This window comes from Cicer arietinum, chromosome 3, assembly GCF_000331145.2.
Source record: "Cicer arietinum cultivar CDC Frontier isolate Library 1 chromosome 3, Cicar.CDCFrontier_v2.0, whole genome shotgun sequence".
Classification (NCBI taxonomy): domain Eukaryota; kingdom Viridiplantae; phylum Streptophyta; class Magnoliopsida; order Fabales; family Fabaceae; genus Cicer; species Cicer arietinum.
In genome coordinates this window covers 74,759,146-74,774,333 of record NC_021162.2, presented here as the reverse complement: position 1 = coordinate 74,774,333, position 15,188 = coordinate 74,759,146, and the positions used below count along the sequence as shown (strand labels likewise).

Sequence of the window (15,188 nt, the reverse complement as noted above, 5' to 3'; positions counted from 1 at the left end):
AGCTTGTGTGAATTCAGATCATGTAAATGTACGTGAATTCAGTTCATGTATACATGATCTAAGTTCAGTATGTGAGATGTTCGTGAATTCAGTTCACGTAAACGTACATGAATTCAGTGTACATAAAACGTTTGTGAACTCAATTCACGTGCGTTCCTACACAATCTCAGTTAACTTACGCAAACTTAGTTCACGAATGCAAATTCACTACATGTACGCAAATTCAATTCAGGTAAGTTCAACATGCATACGCATAGAGACTATCAAAATCACCATTGTTGTTTAATATTAAATGTTGGCAAAATGAATTTTATTCTCACCAAAATCATTTTTAATTGCACGACTCTAACTAAATATTGTAAAGAATAAGAAGATTGATGCAAACTTGATGTAAATGGAAGGCAATGAAGATGTTGAAGTTGTTGAGGAAGAAAGAGAAAGGAGTGTGAGAAAAAAAGATTGAGGTAGAAGATGAAGATAGAAATAACATTTTTTATATTTAATTTTTATGAAAAATTTGAGGGGTGTGGATAGCAAACTTGTTTTAAAAATTATTTAACATTTTAAAATAGTTTCGGACAAAAAAATCCAAATCCAACCAAAATTGAGAAGCATAAAATGTAAGTCACTTTTACACATTTCCTTGATCGGTTAAGTCGGTTACGGGTAAAAAAAAACTAGAAACTACTTTAATTGTTATCTTTACAAATTAGATATGGTTCAGGTGTTTCAAATAGATAGTCGATTTTTTTTAATCACTCACAGAAAATAGTTGTTTTGTTTTGAGACATGACTTTGGAGAAGAAAGAGTATATATCTTTGGTCTTTACTATAAACTTAAAAATATTGTCGTTAATGTTTTCGGTTTTTCTTCATTTAACCCTAAATGTGGCTGAGCATCCAATAATGTTGACCAAATAAAAAATTCACATTTTGAAAAAAGTGAATATTTGTACGATACGAGTTTTCCCCAATTTTTGTAACGCATCAAAACTGAATTTTAACACTGTGGTGTGTACTCTACTCAGTGATTCTCTTCTTCGAAACGAAATCCATATATAAATTGGGAAATTGGTTAAGGTAACTGCAACTGAAATGTTGTCACAGTGCCATCTTCACTGTTACAGTAACAATTTGTCCATTCGATCTCCCAAACTCAGACTCAGAGCCATGTCCTCCTCCTCCTCTCCTCACCAATTCAATCACTTCGCCGATGTCGCTAACAAGGCCGCCGACGCCGCCGGAGATGTTATCCGCAAATATTTCAGGAAAAATTTCGACATTATTCACAAACACGATCTCAGTAAGTTAAATCAATCACTCACTTCAATATTTATTATTTCACTTTGATTCCTTCTTCATATTATATTGTGAATCATCCAGGTCCAGTCACCATTGCTGATCAAACCGCTGAAGAGGCTATGGTTTCCATCATACTAGACAATTTCCCTTCTCATGCTGTGTAAGTGTAACTGCAAATCTTTTTTTTTTTTTTTTTTTTTTTGCATTTTAAATTAGTAATTGTTGGATTTTCCACTGAATGAATTGCAGTTATGGAGAGGAAAAAGGGTGGAGATGCAGACAAGACAGTGCCGATTATGTTTGGGTATTGGATCCTATTGATGGAACTAAGAGCTTTATCACTGGTATGTTTCTTAGCTTCATTAATATTGGGTCACTTTAGAGTACTGAAATTTACATTTTGACTCTCCTCATTTTGTATCCATTTCAGGGAAACCCTTATTTGGTACTCTCATTGCTCTTTTGCAAAATGGCACACCAGTAACTATCTCATCTCTTACCACTTGAATGCTTATGTAGAATTACAAATCCTAGTCTTTTCTCTTTATGCATCACAAAGTGAAAAGGAAGAAAAAGATAATGAAGGAAAATGTCAAGATTTGTGTTATTTTGCCACAAAATTTGACATCGGAATTCGACAACAATTTAGATTGTTAACACATTTCAAATATATGATTAAATATGTTCAGTAGATGATTAATGATTATGACAAGGTGTCACAATTTATCATTAACTGAACACAACTAACCATGACATTTAGGTGTTCAAATATACATATATATTCATTAACCATCCAAATTGTGTTGCTATATATATGATTTTCAGGTGTTCAAATTCAAACTTCGAAATCATATTTGTGGTTAATTGTGTTATAAGTGGATGGTTAATGAGATGCGGCACCTTATTATTTTTATTAACCATTCGTAGAACATAATTAACCATATATTTAATCTGCATTAACAACCATTTAAGTTGTCGAATTTTGATAAATTTGTGTGTCAAAATATCATTTCTCAAATGTCAATATCAATTGATTGCAATGTTTTTAGCAACTGATACACATACACATATGCAAGTCGTACCTACGTATTTAATTTAAATTGTCGACAAGCTGAGGATGTTATTTAGATGAACTGCAAATTGTAATCAATCTTGTCACCATTTTCAGTTAAATGAGTAGTAAACTTTATGTTTTTAAGTTTGCTTTCCTTGTCATCAGATCCTTGGCATAATTGATCAACCTGTGTTAAGAGAAAGATGGATTGGGATGACTGGAAAGAGGACTACACTTAATGGACAAGAAGTGTCCACACGCACTTGTGCGGACCTTTCTCAGGCATACTTGTATGCTTTTCTTCTTTTTCCTTTGCAAAATTTATCGTGAAAAGTTCTTGAGAATAAGAAGGTCAATAAGAAGGTTGCCATGGATTTTACAATTATTACTGTTAGCAAATTTAATTTCATATTTTTCCTACCCAGGTACACCACAAGCCCACATCTTTTTAGTGGAGATGCAGAAGAGGCATTCATACGTGTTAGAGACAAGGTCTGTTGCATTTTTACCGCATTGTTAATATAAAGATAGTGCACATATAATGTCAAAAAAGGATAAAATATGCCTATCAAGTTTTTGGTTTGAGGAAGTCTGTCATTTCGTAGATAGAATACTCTGTTTTTGGTTTGATTACACAAAGTCTTGTTCCCAAAACAATCAGGGTTGACACATGAATCCACTTATGTTACCCATACAATATATCAATTGTACTTTAGATCCTTTTGTTCTTATTTGTTTCAACATTCTGAACTATTCTTTGCACGATGACTGCTTATGACAGTAATGATAGAATGCATTTTTCTTTCCCAAAAAATATATCTCGATTTATTATCGTCATTCAGTTATTCTATCTTTTGCATTCTTCAGGTTAAAATTCCATTATATGGCTGTGACTGCTATGCATATGCTCTTTTATCTTCCGGCTTTGTGGATCTTGTTGTTGAGTCCGGTCTGAAGGTATTACATGCTCTCTATTGTCCAATCTTTGGTTGCTTGTTTTCATTTAAGAAACTTGTGTCCCATTCAGAGAAAAAACTCAGATGATTAAAACAATATTTGGGCTGTTCTTTTACTCATTATTTGAATATCTTCCTTGGGTAAACTTTCTATTTCAGCCATACGATTTTCTTGCACTGGTACCTGTTATTGAAGGATCCGGAGGTGTCATAACTGATTGGGAAGGGCATCAACTCCGTTGGGAAGCTTCTCCACTTTCAATTGCAATAAGTATTTTCCTATTCAACATCTATTCTTGTCGTGCCTAATTTCTAATTCATTATTTGGTAGCATTTGATAGACATATGGATTTTGCTGTGCTCGCTTCATATTAAAAATACAACAAAATAGGACTAAAAGTAAGAAAAGTAGTAAATTTTATTCATCTAAAAGGGAAATAACCAAAGAGGACAAAACAAAATAAGTTGTCCTGTTTTGTTCCATCCAATTGCCTAACGCTAAATTAATTAAAAGTCAATAAGGTTTTTGTCCCTTTGGCTCCATTTTGTCTTAATGAATTGCATGTGACAGGTTTTAATGTTGTGGCGGCTGGTGACAAACAAATTCATCAACAAGCTCTAGATTCATTACAACGGTAATATGGATGATAACTCGAGAGTACAGTTCAAGTTCGTAATCTTCTCTGGAAGCCGAGTCGTAGTTCAGAATTCAGACGTTCCTAAGGATTTGTATTATGATTTAATTGTTCTGAATTTATTTATCAAAGTTCAAATGGTGTACGCCAATCCTTGTGAACATTATTTCTACACTAAAATGTTCAGTTTGAGATGAACCTTATGCGGAATCGTGAGTAGTCGGTTAAGGATAATTGTTGATCACAAATGACAAAGATGCTAATTGTGTTTGAAACCTTGAATTTACTATAGAAAATAACGACATGTACTATAACTCTATGAATTGTAGTTTTAGTATAAATATCAATAGGGTGGTCATGCTCAGTTATAGTAAAGGAAATTAAACTGATCCGAAAGTTACTTTGGTTGAATCAAACCACACTAGTTGAAATTTTCTCTCAAGATGAATCGAACTGGAATCAAACTCGGTTTTAACTTCAAGAATACACTTTGTTTTGTATTTTGAACTGAAGTTTTGTAGAAATGCTGACAAATTATTAACATGGAGTTGACAACAGAAGGTTCAAAACAGAATGAAATTCTTTGCATGACAATAAATGGAGAGGGAGAATGGGAGGTAGATATATTAAACAATGAAGTTTCTGAACGCTCTGGGATCAATTTCACTCGGGGGGAAATACCAAAGGTGGCAAATTGTGATTCCCATCAAATTGCAAGTCAACAGAAACAGCATGTTAATTCAATTTGGAGGTATATTTTGAAAGAAAAAAATAAAAACACATCTGGATGGACTATTTAAAAAATGTATTTGAGAGGCTTTTAAGAATGTAGGGGCGGTAGAAAAAGAAATTATCTAATTGTAGAGTTCTCAGAGGAAGAGGTAAGAAAGGCAATTTGGAAATATGATAGCTCAAAAAGTCTAGAATCGGACAATGTAAAATCTTGGATTTGTGAGAAAAAATTTGAAGGAGTTAAAATCTGGTTTTATGAAGTTGACATTGGAATTTCATGCTTAATAGTAAGCTCACCAAAGGAATTAACAACTCCTTCATTGTCTTAGTTCCAAAAAAGAAGTGTCTTGTCCAATCTCATTAGAAGATGTATCTATATAGTTTTAGTAAAAATGATTTTCAACATGTTAAAATAGATTATTAGAGGTGTGATTTTAGAAAGTTAAATTTATTTCTTCGTTCGTCATCACATTTTAAATGAGATTATGTTGCAAAAGAAGTGGTTGAAGAGAGAGAAAATAATTGTTGCTTTTGAAGGTATATTTTTAAAAGGCTAATGATTCCGAAGATTAGGAACATTGGAATTTTGAAATGAAAAAAATGAATTCGATGAAAAACAGAATAGGTGGATAAATGTATGCCTCAATTCATTGCACATTTCAAAAAAATTTAATATGGAGAGATCTAAAAATAGAGAATCATTTGTCATTGTTGTTGTTCTTATTGACATTATAGGGAATTAATATTGTGATACATAGAAAAGTGGAAATTAAAAGATTTGAAGATTTCAAATTCAGTAAATTATAAGTTGCTTTCACAAGCTATTAAATTGCTTTCACAAGCTATTACGAAGAGTTTACAAAAATTAATTAAAAATAATTTATAAATTATTTTTATAAGTTTTTTCAAAGGTTTGTATTGATAGATAAAATCAAATAAGCAAAAATCAAACAAACCTTAATTCAATAAAGTCAAAGTATATATATATATATATATTGGTCCATTTATTTATAAAAAAATTAAAACAATTTTTTGTAGTATTTTATTTTTTTTGTTATAATATTTAAAAAAAAATTTAAAATGAAAAATTAACTTAAATAATTTATCTTAAAATATTATTTTGAAATATTTCTTTTATTTATTACAACTTTTTTAAATAATAAAATTTTAAAAAATTATTTTAAATAATATCTCTTATAAAAAATATATAAATTTTATCGTTTTAAAATCTCGAATACTAGTATCTAAATTAATTTTAAAAAGAACGAAAAACATTGTAAGTAAAAAAAAAAAATGTAAAAACGCTACAAGTTGTATACAAGAAACTAAAACAACAAAAATGAGCAGTTACATGAAATAAAAAATGCATGCGGTGCTGCTTTGCCATTGCATCAAAAACAACTTGGAGTCGCACTGAACTCAACTGCCCGAAAAACGCTGTCGACTTGGTCTTAGGTCGCCGGAAAACTCTACATCCATAAATTCCGTCCAGGTTTTCCATTTATTATTACTTTTTTCGGTATTTCCTTTCCTTTCCTTTACTGGTGCGGTGCAGTGCGGCTCTGTAATTGCGTCGCAGCAGAGCTCCACTTCGCACCGCGATTCGCAACATTGATAATTTAATGTTCAATGGATCTATCTCTATTGGTTATATATTACTTATAAATTGTATACAAGTTCTTTTATCGATTATGCATTACATGTTTTTGTTCCTGTTTGTCTTGTTATCCGAAATAATTATGCATTTATTAATTCATACTTACCTAAATCTTAAAGAATTCTTCCATAAATCTTTATATTAATTATTTGTAGCATTCGCAATTAGGTATTAACAATGGAAAATAGTGGCTATAATTCTGTCAACTATTCTGTAACTATTTTGAACCAAGAGTAAATTAGATCTAGAGGCTCCCTTTCCCCTTTGGCTCTGGAATGATGCAAATTAGCCAAATCAGACATTAATGCGCTCCATGAGGCAACCAACATTATCTGTTTTATCTTGCTCCCATTGTCAAAGAAAATCATATAGGCATGTGAGTAAGCTTTTGATCATATTGATGACCCTCATGTTGAAGCACATTTCTCTGGTGATCAACGAGGAGATTGGTTATTTTCCCTGACTAGAACCAGTCAACTACAACACTTAATCTTAATGAGACACTTCAATATTATTGTGTTTCTGTGGTCACACTTCTTAGGAATAGCCATGTTATTAATGTATTTCATCTTGCTGCAAGTGATTTATCTGAATTTTGACTTTTTGTTGCTTAATGGAATCGCAGTGGTGTTTTTCTTAATTTATCCTGATTCTTGTCAGGATATATAATTTCTCTGAGTTAGTTACATTAGTGTGAGTTACTGAGTATAAACCTTCCAAATCTTGGGCTTGTTCTGTTTGAGGCCTAATAGAGGATCCCCCTCTTGTTCAGCCTTCTTCTCCCTATTCTCTTGTTCCCCCCTCTGCTCTATATTCGGTGTCCTGTCAGTGGTGTAGTTCATAATGAGTCTCTTGCTATATTAGATTATATCCTATTTGGAATAGTTCAATGTGTACTGAAATAGATGAACTTTGCAGGTTTGAGTTGTCTCCATTATCAATCCATAATTTATCTGTGCAATATGATTATTATTCTGCTTTACATTCTCCACATCGTCATGAACGGCCCAACTCTTTGCTTTGGAAATAAGTGAGTGTATAAAAATCCTCAATTATGTTTTAATTTTAATGATTTGGAGTTTAGACTCAACAAATCAGAAATCTGTGTTATTAACTTGATTATAGTGGTCAACTGATCACTATTATAGGGTTGAGGACAAAATTTTGAAAGTTGGAGAAGAGCTATGGAGAGAAACTCTGCCATTACAAGGTGGCTCTGGCTTTTATCAATTACAAGGTCTGAAACCACATATGTGGTATGAAGTAAAGATATCATATCCAGCATCTGTATGTATATTATGTATTCTTTCAGTTCTTTGCAGGAGATCTTTCCTTTAGAAACTAACATAACTAAATAAAAAACCAGATACCTGCTAGTTTCTCCTTACAATTGAAGAGAGACAAGTCGGATGCAGTGCTGAACAATAACAGGAGATTGCTCAACACTGAAAAGCTAATTTTTAAGACCGGTAACGATCAGGTGCAATGTTAGTATGAAGTCTTACTCCAAAATTTCCCGAAAAGTCTGTATGTGGCATAACTTTAGTATGCTTTATTCTTACAACCTTAACTCTTAATTCAGGATGAACCCCATTTAATATTAGTGACTGTGGAGCCAGAGGGGTTTCCTGCAAAACAGCATGTACTCGAGAGGCAATTTATCATCTTTAATATAGGTAATATTTTGCATATAATAATATATATAATAAGTTTGAAGTTAGCAATTGTTGCTTCTCGTGATTCATTACTAGTTTTATTAGCTTGTGAATTTATCTGATATTTTTTAGATTACAGTTCAAGTGACACTTAAAATGCTAATTTTCCTTCTTCTATTATTCTTCTGTTGATACAACAGTGTGCGATGAACTACTGTTAGGCTTACCCTACAAAGTTTGGTGGGTAGTGGCACTGGCATTTGTGTGTCTCGGAATTGCATTCGTTGTTCCTTCTTTTCTTCCATTGTATTTGCTTCCAAAGAACCAAGTGCTACAATCAGACCATGTTTCGAAAACTTCTTGATAAGCTTTCCAGGGAAATGTAGTTATTGGACGGTTGTTTATCCAAATGCTGTGGCACCCTGCATGTCATTCAAGATATAGTTTTGGAATTTACCTTCTGACCATTAAAATTTCAAGTTTTTATTTTGTTCCATCAGTTATAATGTAACCGAACTATTCATGCTTATGATGATGCTTACGAGTTGATGTTTTGTTATTTTAGCAATATGTAAGATTAGTTATCTTTTGTCATTTTAATTCAACATATAAACTGAAGCTTGGGTCTTTTGGGACACTTCTCCTGGTTTTAGATTTGCTCATTTGAATGTAAATATTCCTATATGGAAAATGCTAATCGTTACTAGAAGTAAAATCAGATAAACATTAGAAAGATTAGCTCACATACCTAAAGATTTGTTGACATGTGTTATAGAACTACAACTTTTGATAAAATCCAGAAATTCAACTTTAAATTGACTAATGAAAAACTTAAAATATTTTTTTAGTTTTAAAATTTTAGTATATATTCATGCTATAATTAGTTTTTGTACAAATTAAACTAGATACTTGTCTCTTCAAATCTTATAATAAAAAGTATTTTAACATAATTAATAGTTCGTAATTTTGTATATTAGGAAGTATTTAAAAAGTATTAAGCTAGATACGTGTATTTTAGACATTGGAGTACATTCTTATCGTTAATGTGTCTTGTTTAATCATATGTGTCAAACCTGAAATAAGACCCATGCCATGAGGGCCGTGACAAAGTTTAATATTTTATTACTTGTAAATGTGTAAATCACGTGGAAAAGATTATTGTGCAAGATAGATGTATAGATGTCATTTTTTTATGAAAGCTGCTTTTTGTTATTATTTATGGAAAAAAATTAGCGAGTAAAATAAAATGGATATATATTTTGGGGATATAGTATATTATCAACATACCCATTGTTTGTTTTATAAATAAAAAAGAATAACCATTGTTGTCTAATGATATTTTGGGGTGGCAAAAGAACATGATAGAGTCGTGTGTATAATAAATAACTCGGTTGAAGTCACACTGTGTTCAGTTGAGGTTGGGGGTGTAAATAATAAATAAATAAATAAAAAGAGTATGGCAGAAATGAAAGGCGAGCAGAGAGTGGATGTTGCGGAAGCGGTAGTTATGGTTCCCGCCAAAGAGAAAGTAGTGCCTAACAACCCAAAGCGCGTTGCGTCGCTTGACATCTTCCGAGGTCTCACTGTTGCGGTACTTGTATTCTCTCTTCAAATTTCACTAACTTGCTTCTTTAGTGCATATAACTACGAATGAGCTCAATACCTGGAATCACTTCTCACTTTTCAATTTTCTACTCTTTATTCTCTCGCGTCTACCTCACACACTCAAAGCAAGACCATTTTACCTTTTTTATATTTTTTTTTTAATTTTAAAAAAATTGCCTTTCAAAATTTTCATATCTCTTTTTTCGTTCATCCAGTTTCGAAAAATTGCATTTCAAAAATTTCACTTTTATCTAGAATTTTAAAAAAAAAATTAACTTTTTGAAAGTTTTGACAATCTAAGTACCAGGTGATAAAAAAAACTATAATGTTTTTTTTCTATGTAATTTAGGGATTGGAGGTAAGGGTGAGGGGTGGGTGATAGATTTATCTCAATTTTATTTTATTTGAGTTGAGATCTCAACTCAACTCATAATTTTAATATCAAAATCCAACAAACCTGATTAAGAGTGGGTTGGATTTGGTTGGGATTTGTAGGTAATAAATAAATAATATTTTTTATTTAAAAAAAATTAATTAAATTTAAATAGTTGAACATATAAATAATCATGAAATTTTATCTCTAACATATCATTCAATTTTTAAAATAAATTCACAAACACATAAAACTAATTAAATTAACAACAAATTCTCAAATAAAATTCAATAACTAAATAATTAATATACATCAATAATAGAAAAAATAAATAAAAATGCCTATGATATGTCAATGAATTGGATTTGATAGTTCAAAATGTCAAATTCGTTATTTGAACCGAACACTATTGGATTTAAATGGGTTGGTTCGGATTAGACCCAAAGTTAAACGGATTGGATTGATTTGAGTAACGGACTCCCGGGTTTCCCGAAACCCGTGAACACCCTTACTAACCGAAGCTAATTAAGCATGATTATTAAAATATCCCCTCTTCTTTAAAATTACATAACAAATTTAAAATTTTATTCCTTATAGAAATTTACATCTCTCATTTTGTAGCCCATTTCCTGGCGTTGTGATCAATCAGTACATCATTCAAACAATGACTACTGGTGCATACTACTTACTGTATATTTAAGGGGAAAGTATTTAGAGTCTAAAATCCAAAAAGAGCAATGACAAGTAACTCTAAAGGTTAATTGAGGATATCAATGATAGTGCATGCCGCTATTTTCTTTGACAATTGTGGTGTGTACTATCATGTATGTTTATTCAAGAAACAATATCATGTAGCAATTATAATTTGAACTTTTAATGCCTATAGAATTCATACTGAACACTGGCAGAATTTTCAAAATTGTAGATTTCTTCTTTGATAATTAGAAAATGTCATTTTTAATTCACCTACAAAAACATCACTTGATTTATTTAGGACTTGTAAACATTCTTTTGATTTTGCTTTAGCATGTTTTGATATTATTCATTGCAGCTTATGATCTTGGTTGATGATGCTGGAGGACAATGGCCAGTGATTGCTCATGCGCCATGGAATGGCTGCAATCTTGCTGATTTTGTCATGCCTTTCTTTTTGTTCATTGTTGGGATGGCCATTCCACTCTCTCTCAAGGTTAGTTGTGAATGAAAAATATGGTGGCTAAGAGTGCTTTTAAGTACTTAGATTCTCTGGTCATTTATTTCTTCTACTTTGGTGTTCAGAAAATACCAAATAAACTTGTAGCTGTTAAAAGGGTGATAGTTAGAACACTCAAACTCCTCTTCTGGGGTCTGCTCTTACAAGGTTAGTTTTACTCACAAAAAGTGAAGTACTAATATAATAAATACAAGTATTTTCTCTATGCATTTCTCTACAGTGTGCCACTCTATTTTCTAACATGTCATACATGAGTGTTAGTTTTCTATTGGAAGAGGAAAATTCACAGTTCCCAACAGTGCCCCTGTTTAAGAGGAAAAACATGAGCTTTTAATTCAATATTGGATATAAGCTTTCTTATTTGTTACTCCCTCTTGATCATATGTATTGATAAAAAAATGTTGTAACATAACATCAAGATGTTATGATATATTATTTGATATTCTTTAAATCATTAATATTGGTCTTGTGAAAGTTATTCTGTTGAAATGTGCTAAAATAATTGGATCTGAATTTCATATTAAGAAATATTCTAATAAGACACCTGTGTTGGGGTGAAAGATAAAACCTGCTTTATTTTGTTGTGATGGATGACCTAAATGATGAAGGTGGTTTCTCACATGCACCTGACGATCTATCATACGGAGTTGACATGAAACACATAAGGTGGTGTGGCATTCTTCAGGTGATTTTTTATCCCTTTTTTCGTGATAATTTTGGTAGGCGAGGTTTTGATATAATAACGTTTAAAAAGAGAAACCTTGTGTTTGTACTCTTAGAGAATTGCTCTGGCATATTTGGTTGTGGCACTGGTGGAGATATTTTCGAGAAGTAGACAAGATAGAGATCAGGAACACACTAACCTCTCAATATTTAAGTTGTACTATTGGCATTGGTTAGTCTATAATGACATGTTTTTGGTTGATAGCCAATAATATATTATCTGCTTTTTTTGAGCATTTTGTCTATTAAAATTTCAGGCTGGTAGGGGCGTGTATACTTACTGTTTACATGGCTTTACTTTATGGGATACATGTTCCAGATTGGCAATTCACTGTCCATAATCCAGACAGCATATACAATGGCACAACTTTCACCGTAAGCTTTTGCCTTCCCGCCTCTTATTTGTTCTCTCTACACAAACATGAAATAAGAATATTGATAGTGCTTAGTTTTTTTTTCTTAACCCTTAGTCCCCGGGGCAAAAAGAGCCCTAGTGGTGACAACTGGTCTAAAATATTATGACTTTTCCCCTTTTTTCCAACTCTTTCTAATTTGTTTGCTCAGTCAATTTTAGGTGACATGTGGTGTCAGAGGGAAACTTGACCCTCCATGTAATGCTGTGGGATATATTGACAGAGAGGTGCTTGGAATTAATCATGTGTATAAGAAACCAGCTTGGAGAAGATCTGAAGTGTGTTGCTATTTTCTCCTATATATATATATATATATATATATATATATATATTCTCACTATAAAAACTTGAATCGCGTTTTCATGGCTTGTGGCAATTTCAAACACTTATTGCCTTTTATGTAAGTCTTGCAGGCTTGCACTGTGAAACCCCCATATGAAGGGCATTTTAAAAAAACTGCTCCTGCATGGTGTTATGCTCCTTTTGAACCAGAAGGAATTTTAAGGTCTGTATATGGTCTCCAAATCTTGTTAGTAGTTTTTTTTTTGGTCAGAAGAGATCCCAAACATGCTATTATAGACTCCATATTCTAGATTTTATTGTATTAGGAAAGACCCTAGTCCCATATTGAAAATAGATAAAGTCTGGAAAGAGTTTATAAAGAGAAGTAGTCCCTCATCTTACAAGTCAATTTTGTAAGAATGTGTTAAGTCAAATATAAAAAATATAACATAGTATTAGATACTATTGATTCGGTTCACCAACCAAATTATTCACGCATCAAATGCAATAGTGTTGGGCATGAGCAGTTGTATTGAGAAAAATCCAAATCCCACATTGAAAGTTGAATTTTTTTTTCACATTGTTACCAAGAAAAAAGAGTTCAGGACTCCCATCCCATATTCATTCTTCGCTGTTTTGAAAGCTTGGTTAGAGCATACCATAAAAATTTTTGCAACAAATTTGAAAATCTCAGGCTCTTTTGAAGACTGTAATATGATTGAATTATGAATACTCCCTTGTTGTTGGGCACGCCGGTGTATAACTTGTTCCGCTGATCCTTAGAGTGATAACATATGCAACTGCAGCTCAATATCTGCTATTCTATCCACGATCATCGGATTGCATTATGGACATGTACTTGTACACTTGCAGGTAAAACATGTGACTCAGTAATCTGTGCTTGAAATATCTTTAACTTCTGCTCACCTCTTCACTTTTGTGATTTTAGAATCATCCTTCTAGATTAAAGCAATGGCTTCTCCTAGGCGTAGCTCTCCTTACTTCAGGATTTGTTCTTCATTTCACACATGGTATGAAATCTTACCTCAGTGTTGGATGGAACTTACTATGTAATCAAACATCCGTCCTCGCTTATTCTGATGCTGCTCTCTCTTCCATTTACTGCAGCCATTCCTTTGAATAAACAGTTGTACACACTTAGCTATATTTGCGTAACGTCTGGTGCTGCAGCGTTAGTTTTTTCAGCCTTCTATATAATGGTATATTTCTGAATCTCTAAGGTGAATACTCTAAATAATACTGACCTTTCTTTTTATTATTATAGATTTATCTTCTGGATAATATTTTACCCTTGTGGTTATTTTTCACATTTCTCATTTAGGTTGATTTAGAATTTTGGGTACTCTGTGATTGCAGGTTGATATTTGGGGATTAAAATTATTGTTCATACCTTTAAAATGGATTGGCATGAATGCTATGCTTGTCTATGTCATGGCAGCTGAGGGAATCTTTGCTGGATTCATTAATGGGTGGTATTATGGTGACCCTCATAATACACTGGTACGTTCATCTTAGTTCCTGAACTCTTGCTCAGTATCCTTGTAATTTAGCTCCATAAAGTAATTTGACATTTATATCTTATCTTATTCTGTTCCATGTAATCTTAAAATTTAAATAAAATCCTTAAATATTTTTCCGTGATCAAAATGGACGCAACTATCTGGATACTGACATATAATAATAATAATTGTTATTTGAATCTACTACTAACATAATTATCATTACACGTTTAATTTTCTTTGTCAACAGACGTATTGGATCCAAGAGCATGTCTTCATTAGAGTTTGGCATTCAACGAGAGTAGGCATCCTACTGTATGTGATATTCGCCGAGATCCTATTCTGGGCTGTCATAGCAGGCATTTTGCACCAATTGGGCATATATTGGAAGCTTTGAATTATATAAATAAGAACTTGCATGGTCTTTTTAATTTATTTCCGTGTTTTTGCTGAATGTTCAATTTGATTAATAACCGGAGACAGCTTACCAAACATAATTGATACTTGTTAGATATGTTATTTGATGTATAAAAAATGTAATCATGTGTTGGTTAAAACCTAATCATCCAATTCCAGCAATCCAATTTGAACGTATTTTAATCTCAGGATGCATAAACAAATCACTTGACTTTAATACTCAGAGCGTGATATAGTTCAGGATCTACTAATTCTTAGAACTAGATTTTGAAAGCAGGACTTTGTGAGAACTCTCCTCAGGCCATGCTGATGCTGCTGCAGTATTAAAGGTGCCCTTGGTTTATACCGTTAGGGATCACAAACTCGTCTCATAATCTAATAATTAAGGTACATCATTGGACAATATAGGAGATTATATATGATATAAATAAATTATTATATTATATAAGATTCGAGTGTTTGATAAACTCAAATCATATGATAAGTTAATTTAAAATTATATCATGTGTCTCTCTAGTTGAAATTTATATCATTAATATGAATTTGGATAGAAATTAGTAGGATATGACAAGAACTGTAATTTGTTTAATTATTCTTATAAAATATAATTTAAAATATAAATATAATAAAATATAAATATAAAATGTAAAT

General features: G+C 32.0%; 3 protein-coding genes and 1 non-coding gene across 6 annotated transcripts; all 4 read left to right on the top strand.

Annotated features, from left to right (window-relative positions):
- Positions 1-951: 951 nt before the first annotated feature.
- Positions 952-4,181, top strand: LOC101502853 (bifunctional phosphatase IMPL2, chloroplastic). Its single transcript, XM_004494897.4, has 9 exons — positions 952-1,303; positions 1,384-1,462; positions 1,552-1,646; positions 1,733-1,782; positions 2,522-2,646; positions 2,782-2,848; positions 3,224-3,313; positions 3,472-3,583; positions 3,884-4,181. Exons 1-9 carry the CDS (start codon positions 1,096-1,098, stop codon positions 3,949-3,951), a joined length of 894 nt encoding a protein of 297 aa, XP_004494954.2. The 5' UTR covers positions 952-1,095; the 3' UTR covers positions 3,952-4,181.
- Positions 4,182-6,022: 1,841 nt separating this feature from the next.
- Positions 6,023-8,628, top strand: LOC101495857 (uncharacterized). 2 transcript variants are annotated; one of them, XM_004494532.4, is made up of 6 exons: positions 6,023-6,171; positions 7,255-7,366; positions 7,485-7,623; positions 7,703-7,816; positions 7,919-8,012; positions 8,192-8,628. In XM_004494532.4, the coding sequence occupies exons 2-6, from the start codon at positions 7,299-7,301 to the stop codon at positions 8,353-8,355; spliced, it is 579 nt and encodes a 192-aa protein (XP_004494589.1). In that variant the 5' UTR covers positions 6,023-6,171; positions 7,255-7,298; the 3' UTR covers positions 8,356-8,628. The 2 variants fall into 2 exon arrangements, with proteins under 2 accessions (XP_004494589.1, XP_004494588.1); XM_004494531.4 differs by lacking the exon at positions 6,023-6,171 and adding an exon at positions 6,215-6,347 and having other exon boundaries at positions 8,192-8,555.
- Positions 6,607-6,804, top strand: LOC113785976 (small nucleolar RNA snoR127). Its single transcript, XR_003472158.1, has one exon. It is a non-coding gene; the product is annotated as a small nucleolar RNA snoR127 (small nucleolar RNA).
- A 691-nt stretch (positions 8,629-9,319) lies between the features above and the next one.
- On the top strand, positions 9,320-14,725 carry LOC101495310 (uncharacterized). Of its 2 annotated transcripts, none has more exons than XR_001143573.3 (13): positions 9,320-9,582; positions 11,021-11,158; positions 11,248-11,329; positions 11,791-11,867; positions 11,962-12,077; positions 12,163-12,280; positions 12,480-12,596; positions 12,732-12,823; positions 13,407-13,473; positions 13,550-13,631; positions 13,729-13,841; positions 13,978-14,121; positions 14,371-14,725. XR_001143573.3 is itself a non-coding variant. In XM_004494529.4 (13 exons), the coding sequence occupies exons 1-13, from the start codon at positions 9,448-9,450 to the stop codon at positions 14,515-14,517; spliced, it is 1,407 nt and encodes a 468-aa protein (XP_004494586.1). In that variant the 5' UTR covers positions 9,321-9,447; the 3' UTR covers positions 14,518-14,725. The 2 variants fall into 2 exon arrangements, 1 of the variants encoding a protein (XP_004494586.1); XM_004494529.4 differs by having other exon boundaries at positions 9,321-9,582; positions 13,729-13,820.
- The last annotated feature ends 463 nt before the right edge of the window (positions 14,726-15,188 follow it).

Coding starts and splice junctions, on each gene's coding strand:
- LOC101502853 (XM_004494897.4), top strand. CDS start 1,096: ATGTTGTCACAGTGCCATCTTCACTGTTACAGTAACAATTTGTCCATT. Junction 1,463..1,551: donor AATTTCCCTTCTCATGCTGT/GTAAGTGTAACT, acceptor AATGAATTGCAG/TTATGGAGAGGAAAAAGGGT. Junction 2,647..2,781: donor GACCTTTCTCAGGCATACTT/GTATGCTTTTCT, acceptor TTTCCTACCCAG/GTACACCACAAGCCCACATC.
- LOC101495857 (XM_004494531.4), top strand. CDS start 6,302: ATGTTCAATGGATCTATCTCTATTGGTTATATATTACTTATAAATT. Junction 7,367..7,484: donor ACTCTTTGCTTTGGAAATAA/GTGAGTGTATAA, acceptor TCACTATTATAG/GGTTGAGGACAAAATTTTGA. Junction 7,624..7,702: donor AGATATCATATCCAGCATCT/GTATGTATATTA, acceptor ATAAAAAACCAG/ATACCTGCTAGTTTCTCCTT.
- LOC101495310 (XM_004494529.4), top strand. CDS start 9,448: ATGGCAGAAATGAAAGGCGAGCAGAGAGTGGATGTTGCGGAAGCGGTA. Junction 11,159..11,247: donor CCATTCCACTCTCTCTCAAG/GTTAGTTGTGAA, acceptor TTTGGTGTTCAG/AAAATACCAAATAAACTTGT. Junction 11,330..11,790: donor CTGGGGTCTGCTCTTACAAG/GTTAGTTTTACT, acceptor TAAATGATGAAG/GTGGTTTCTCACATGCACCT.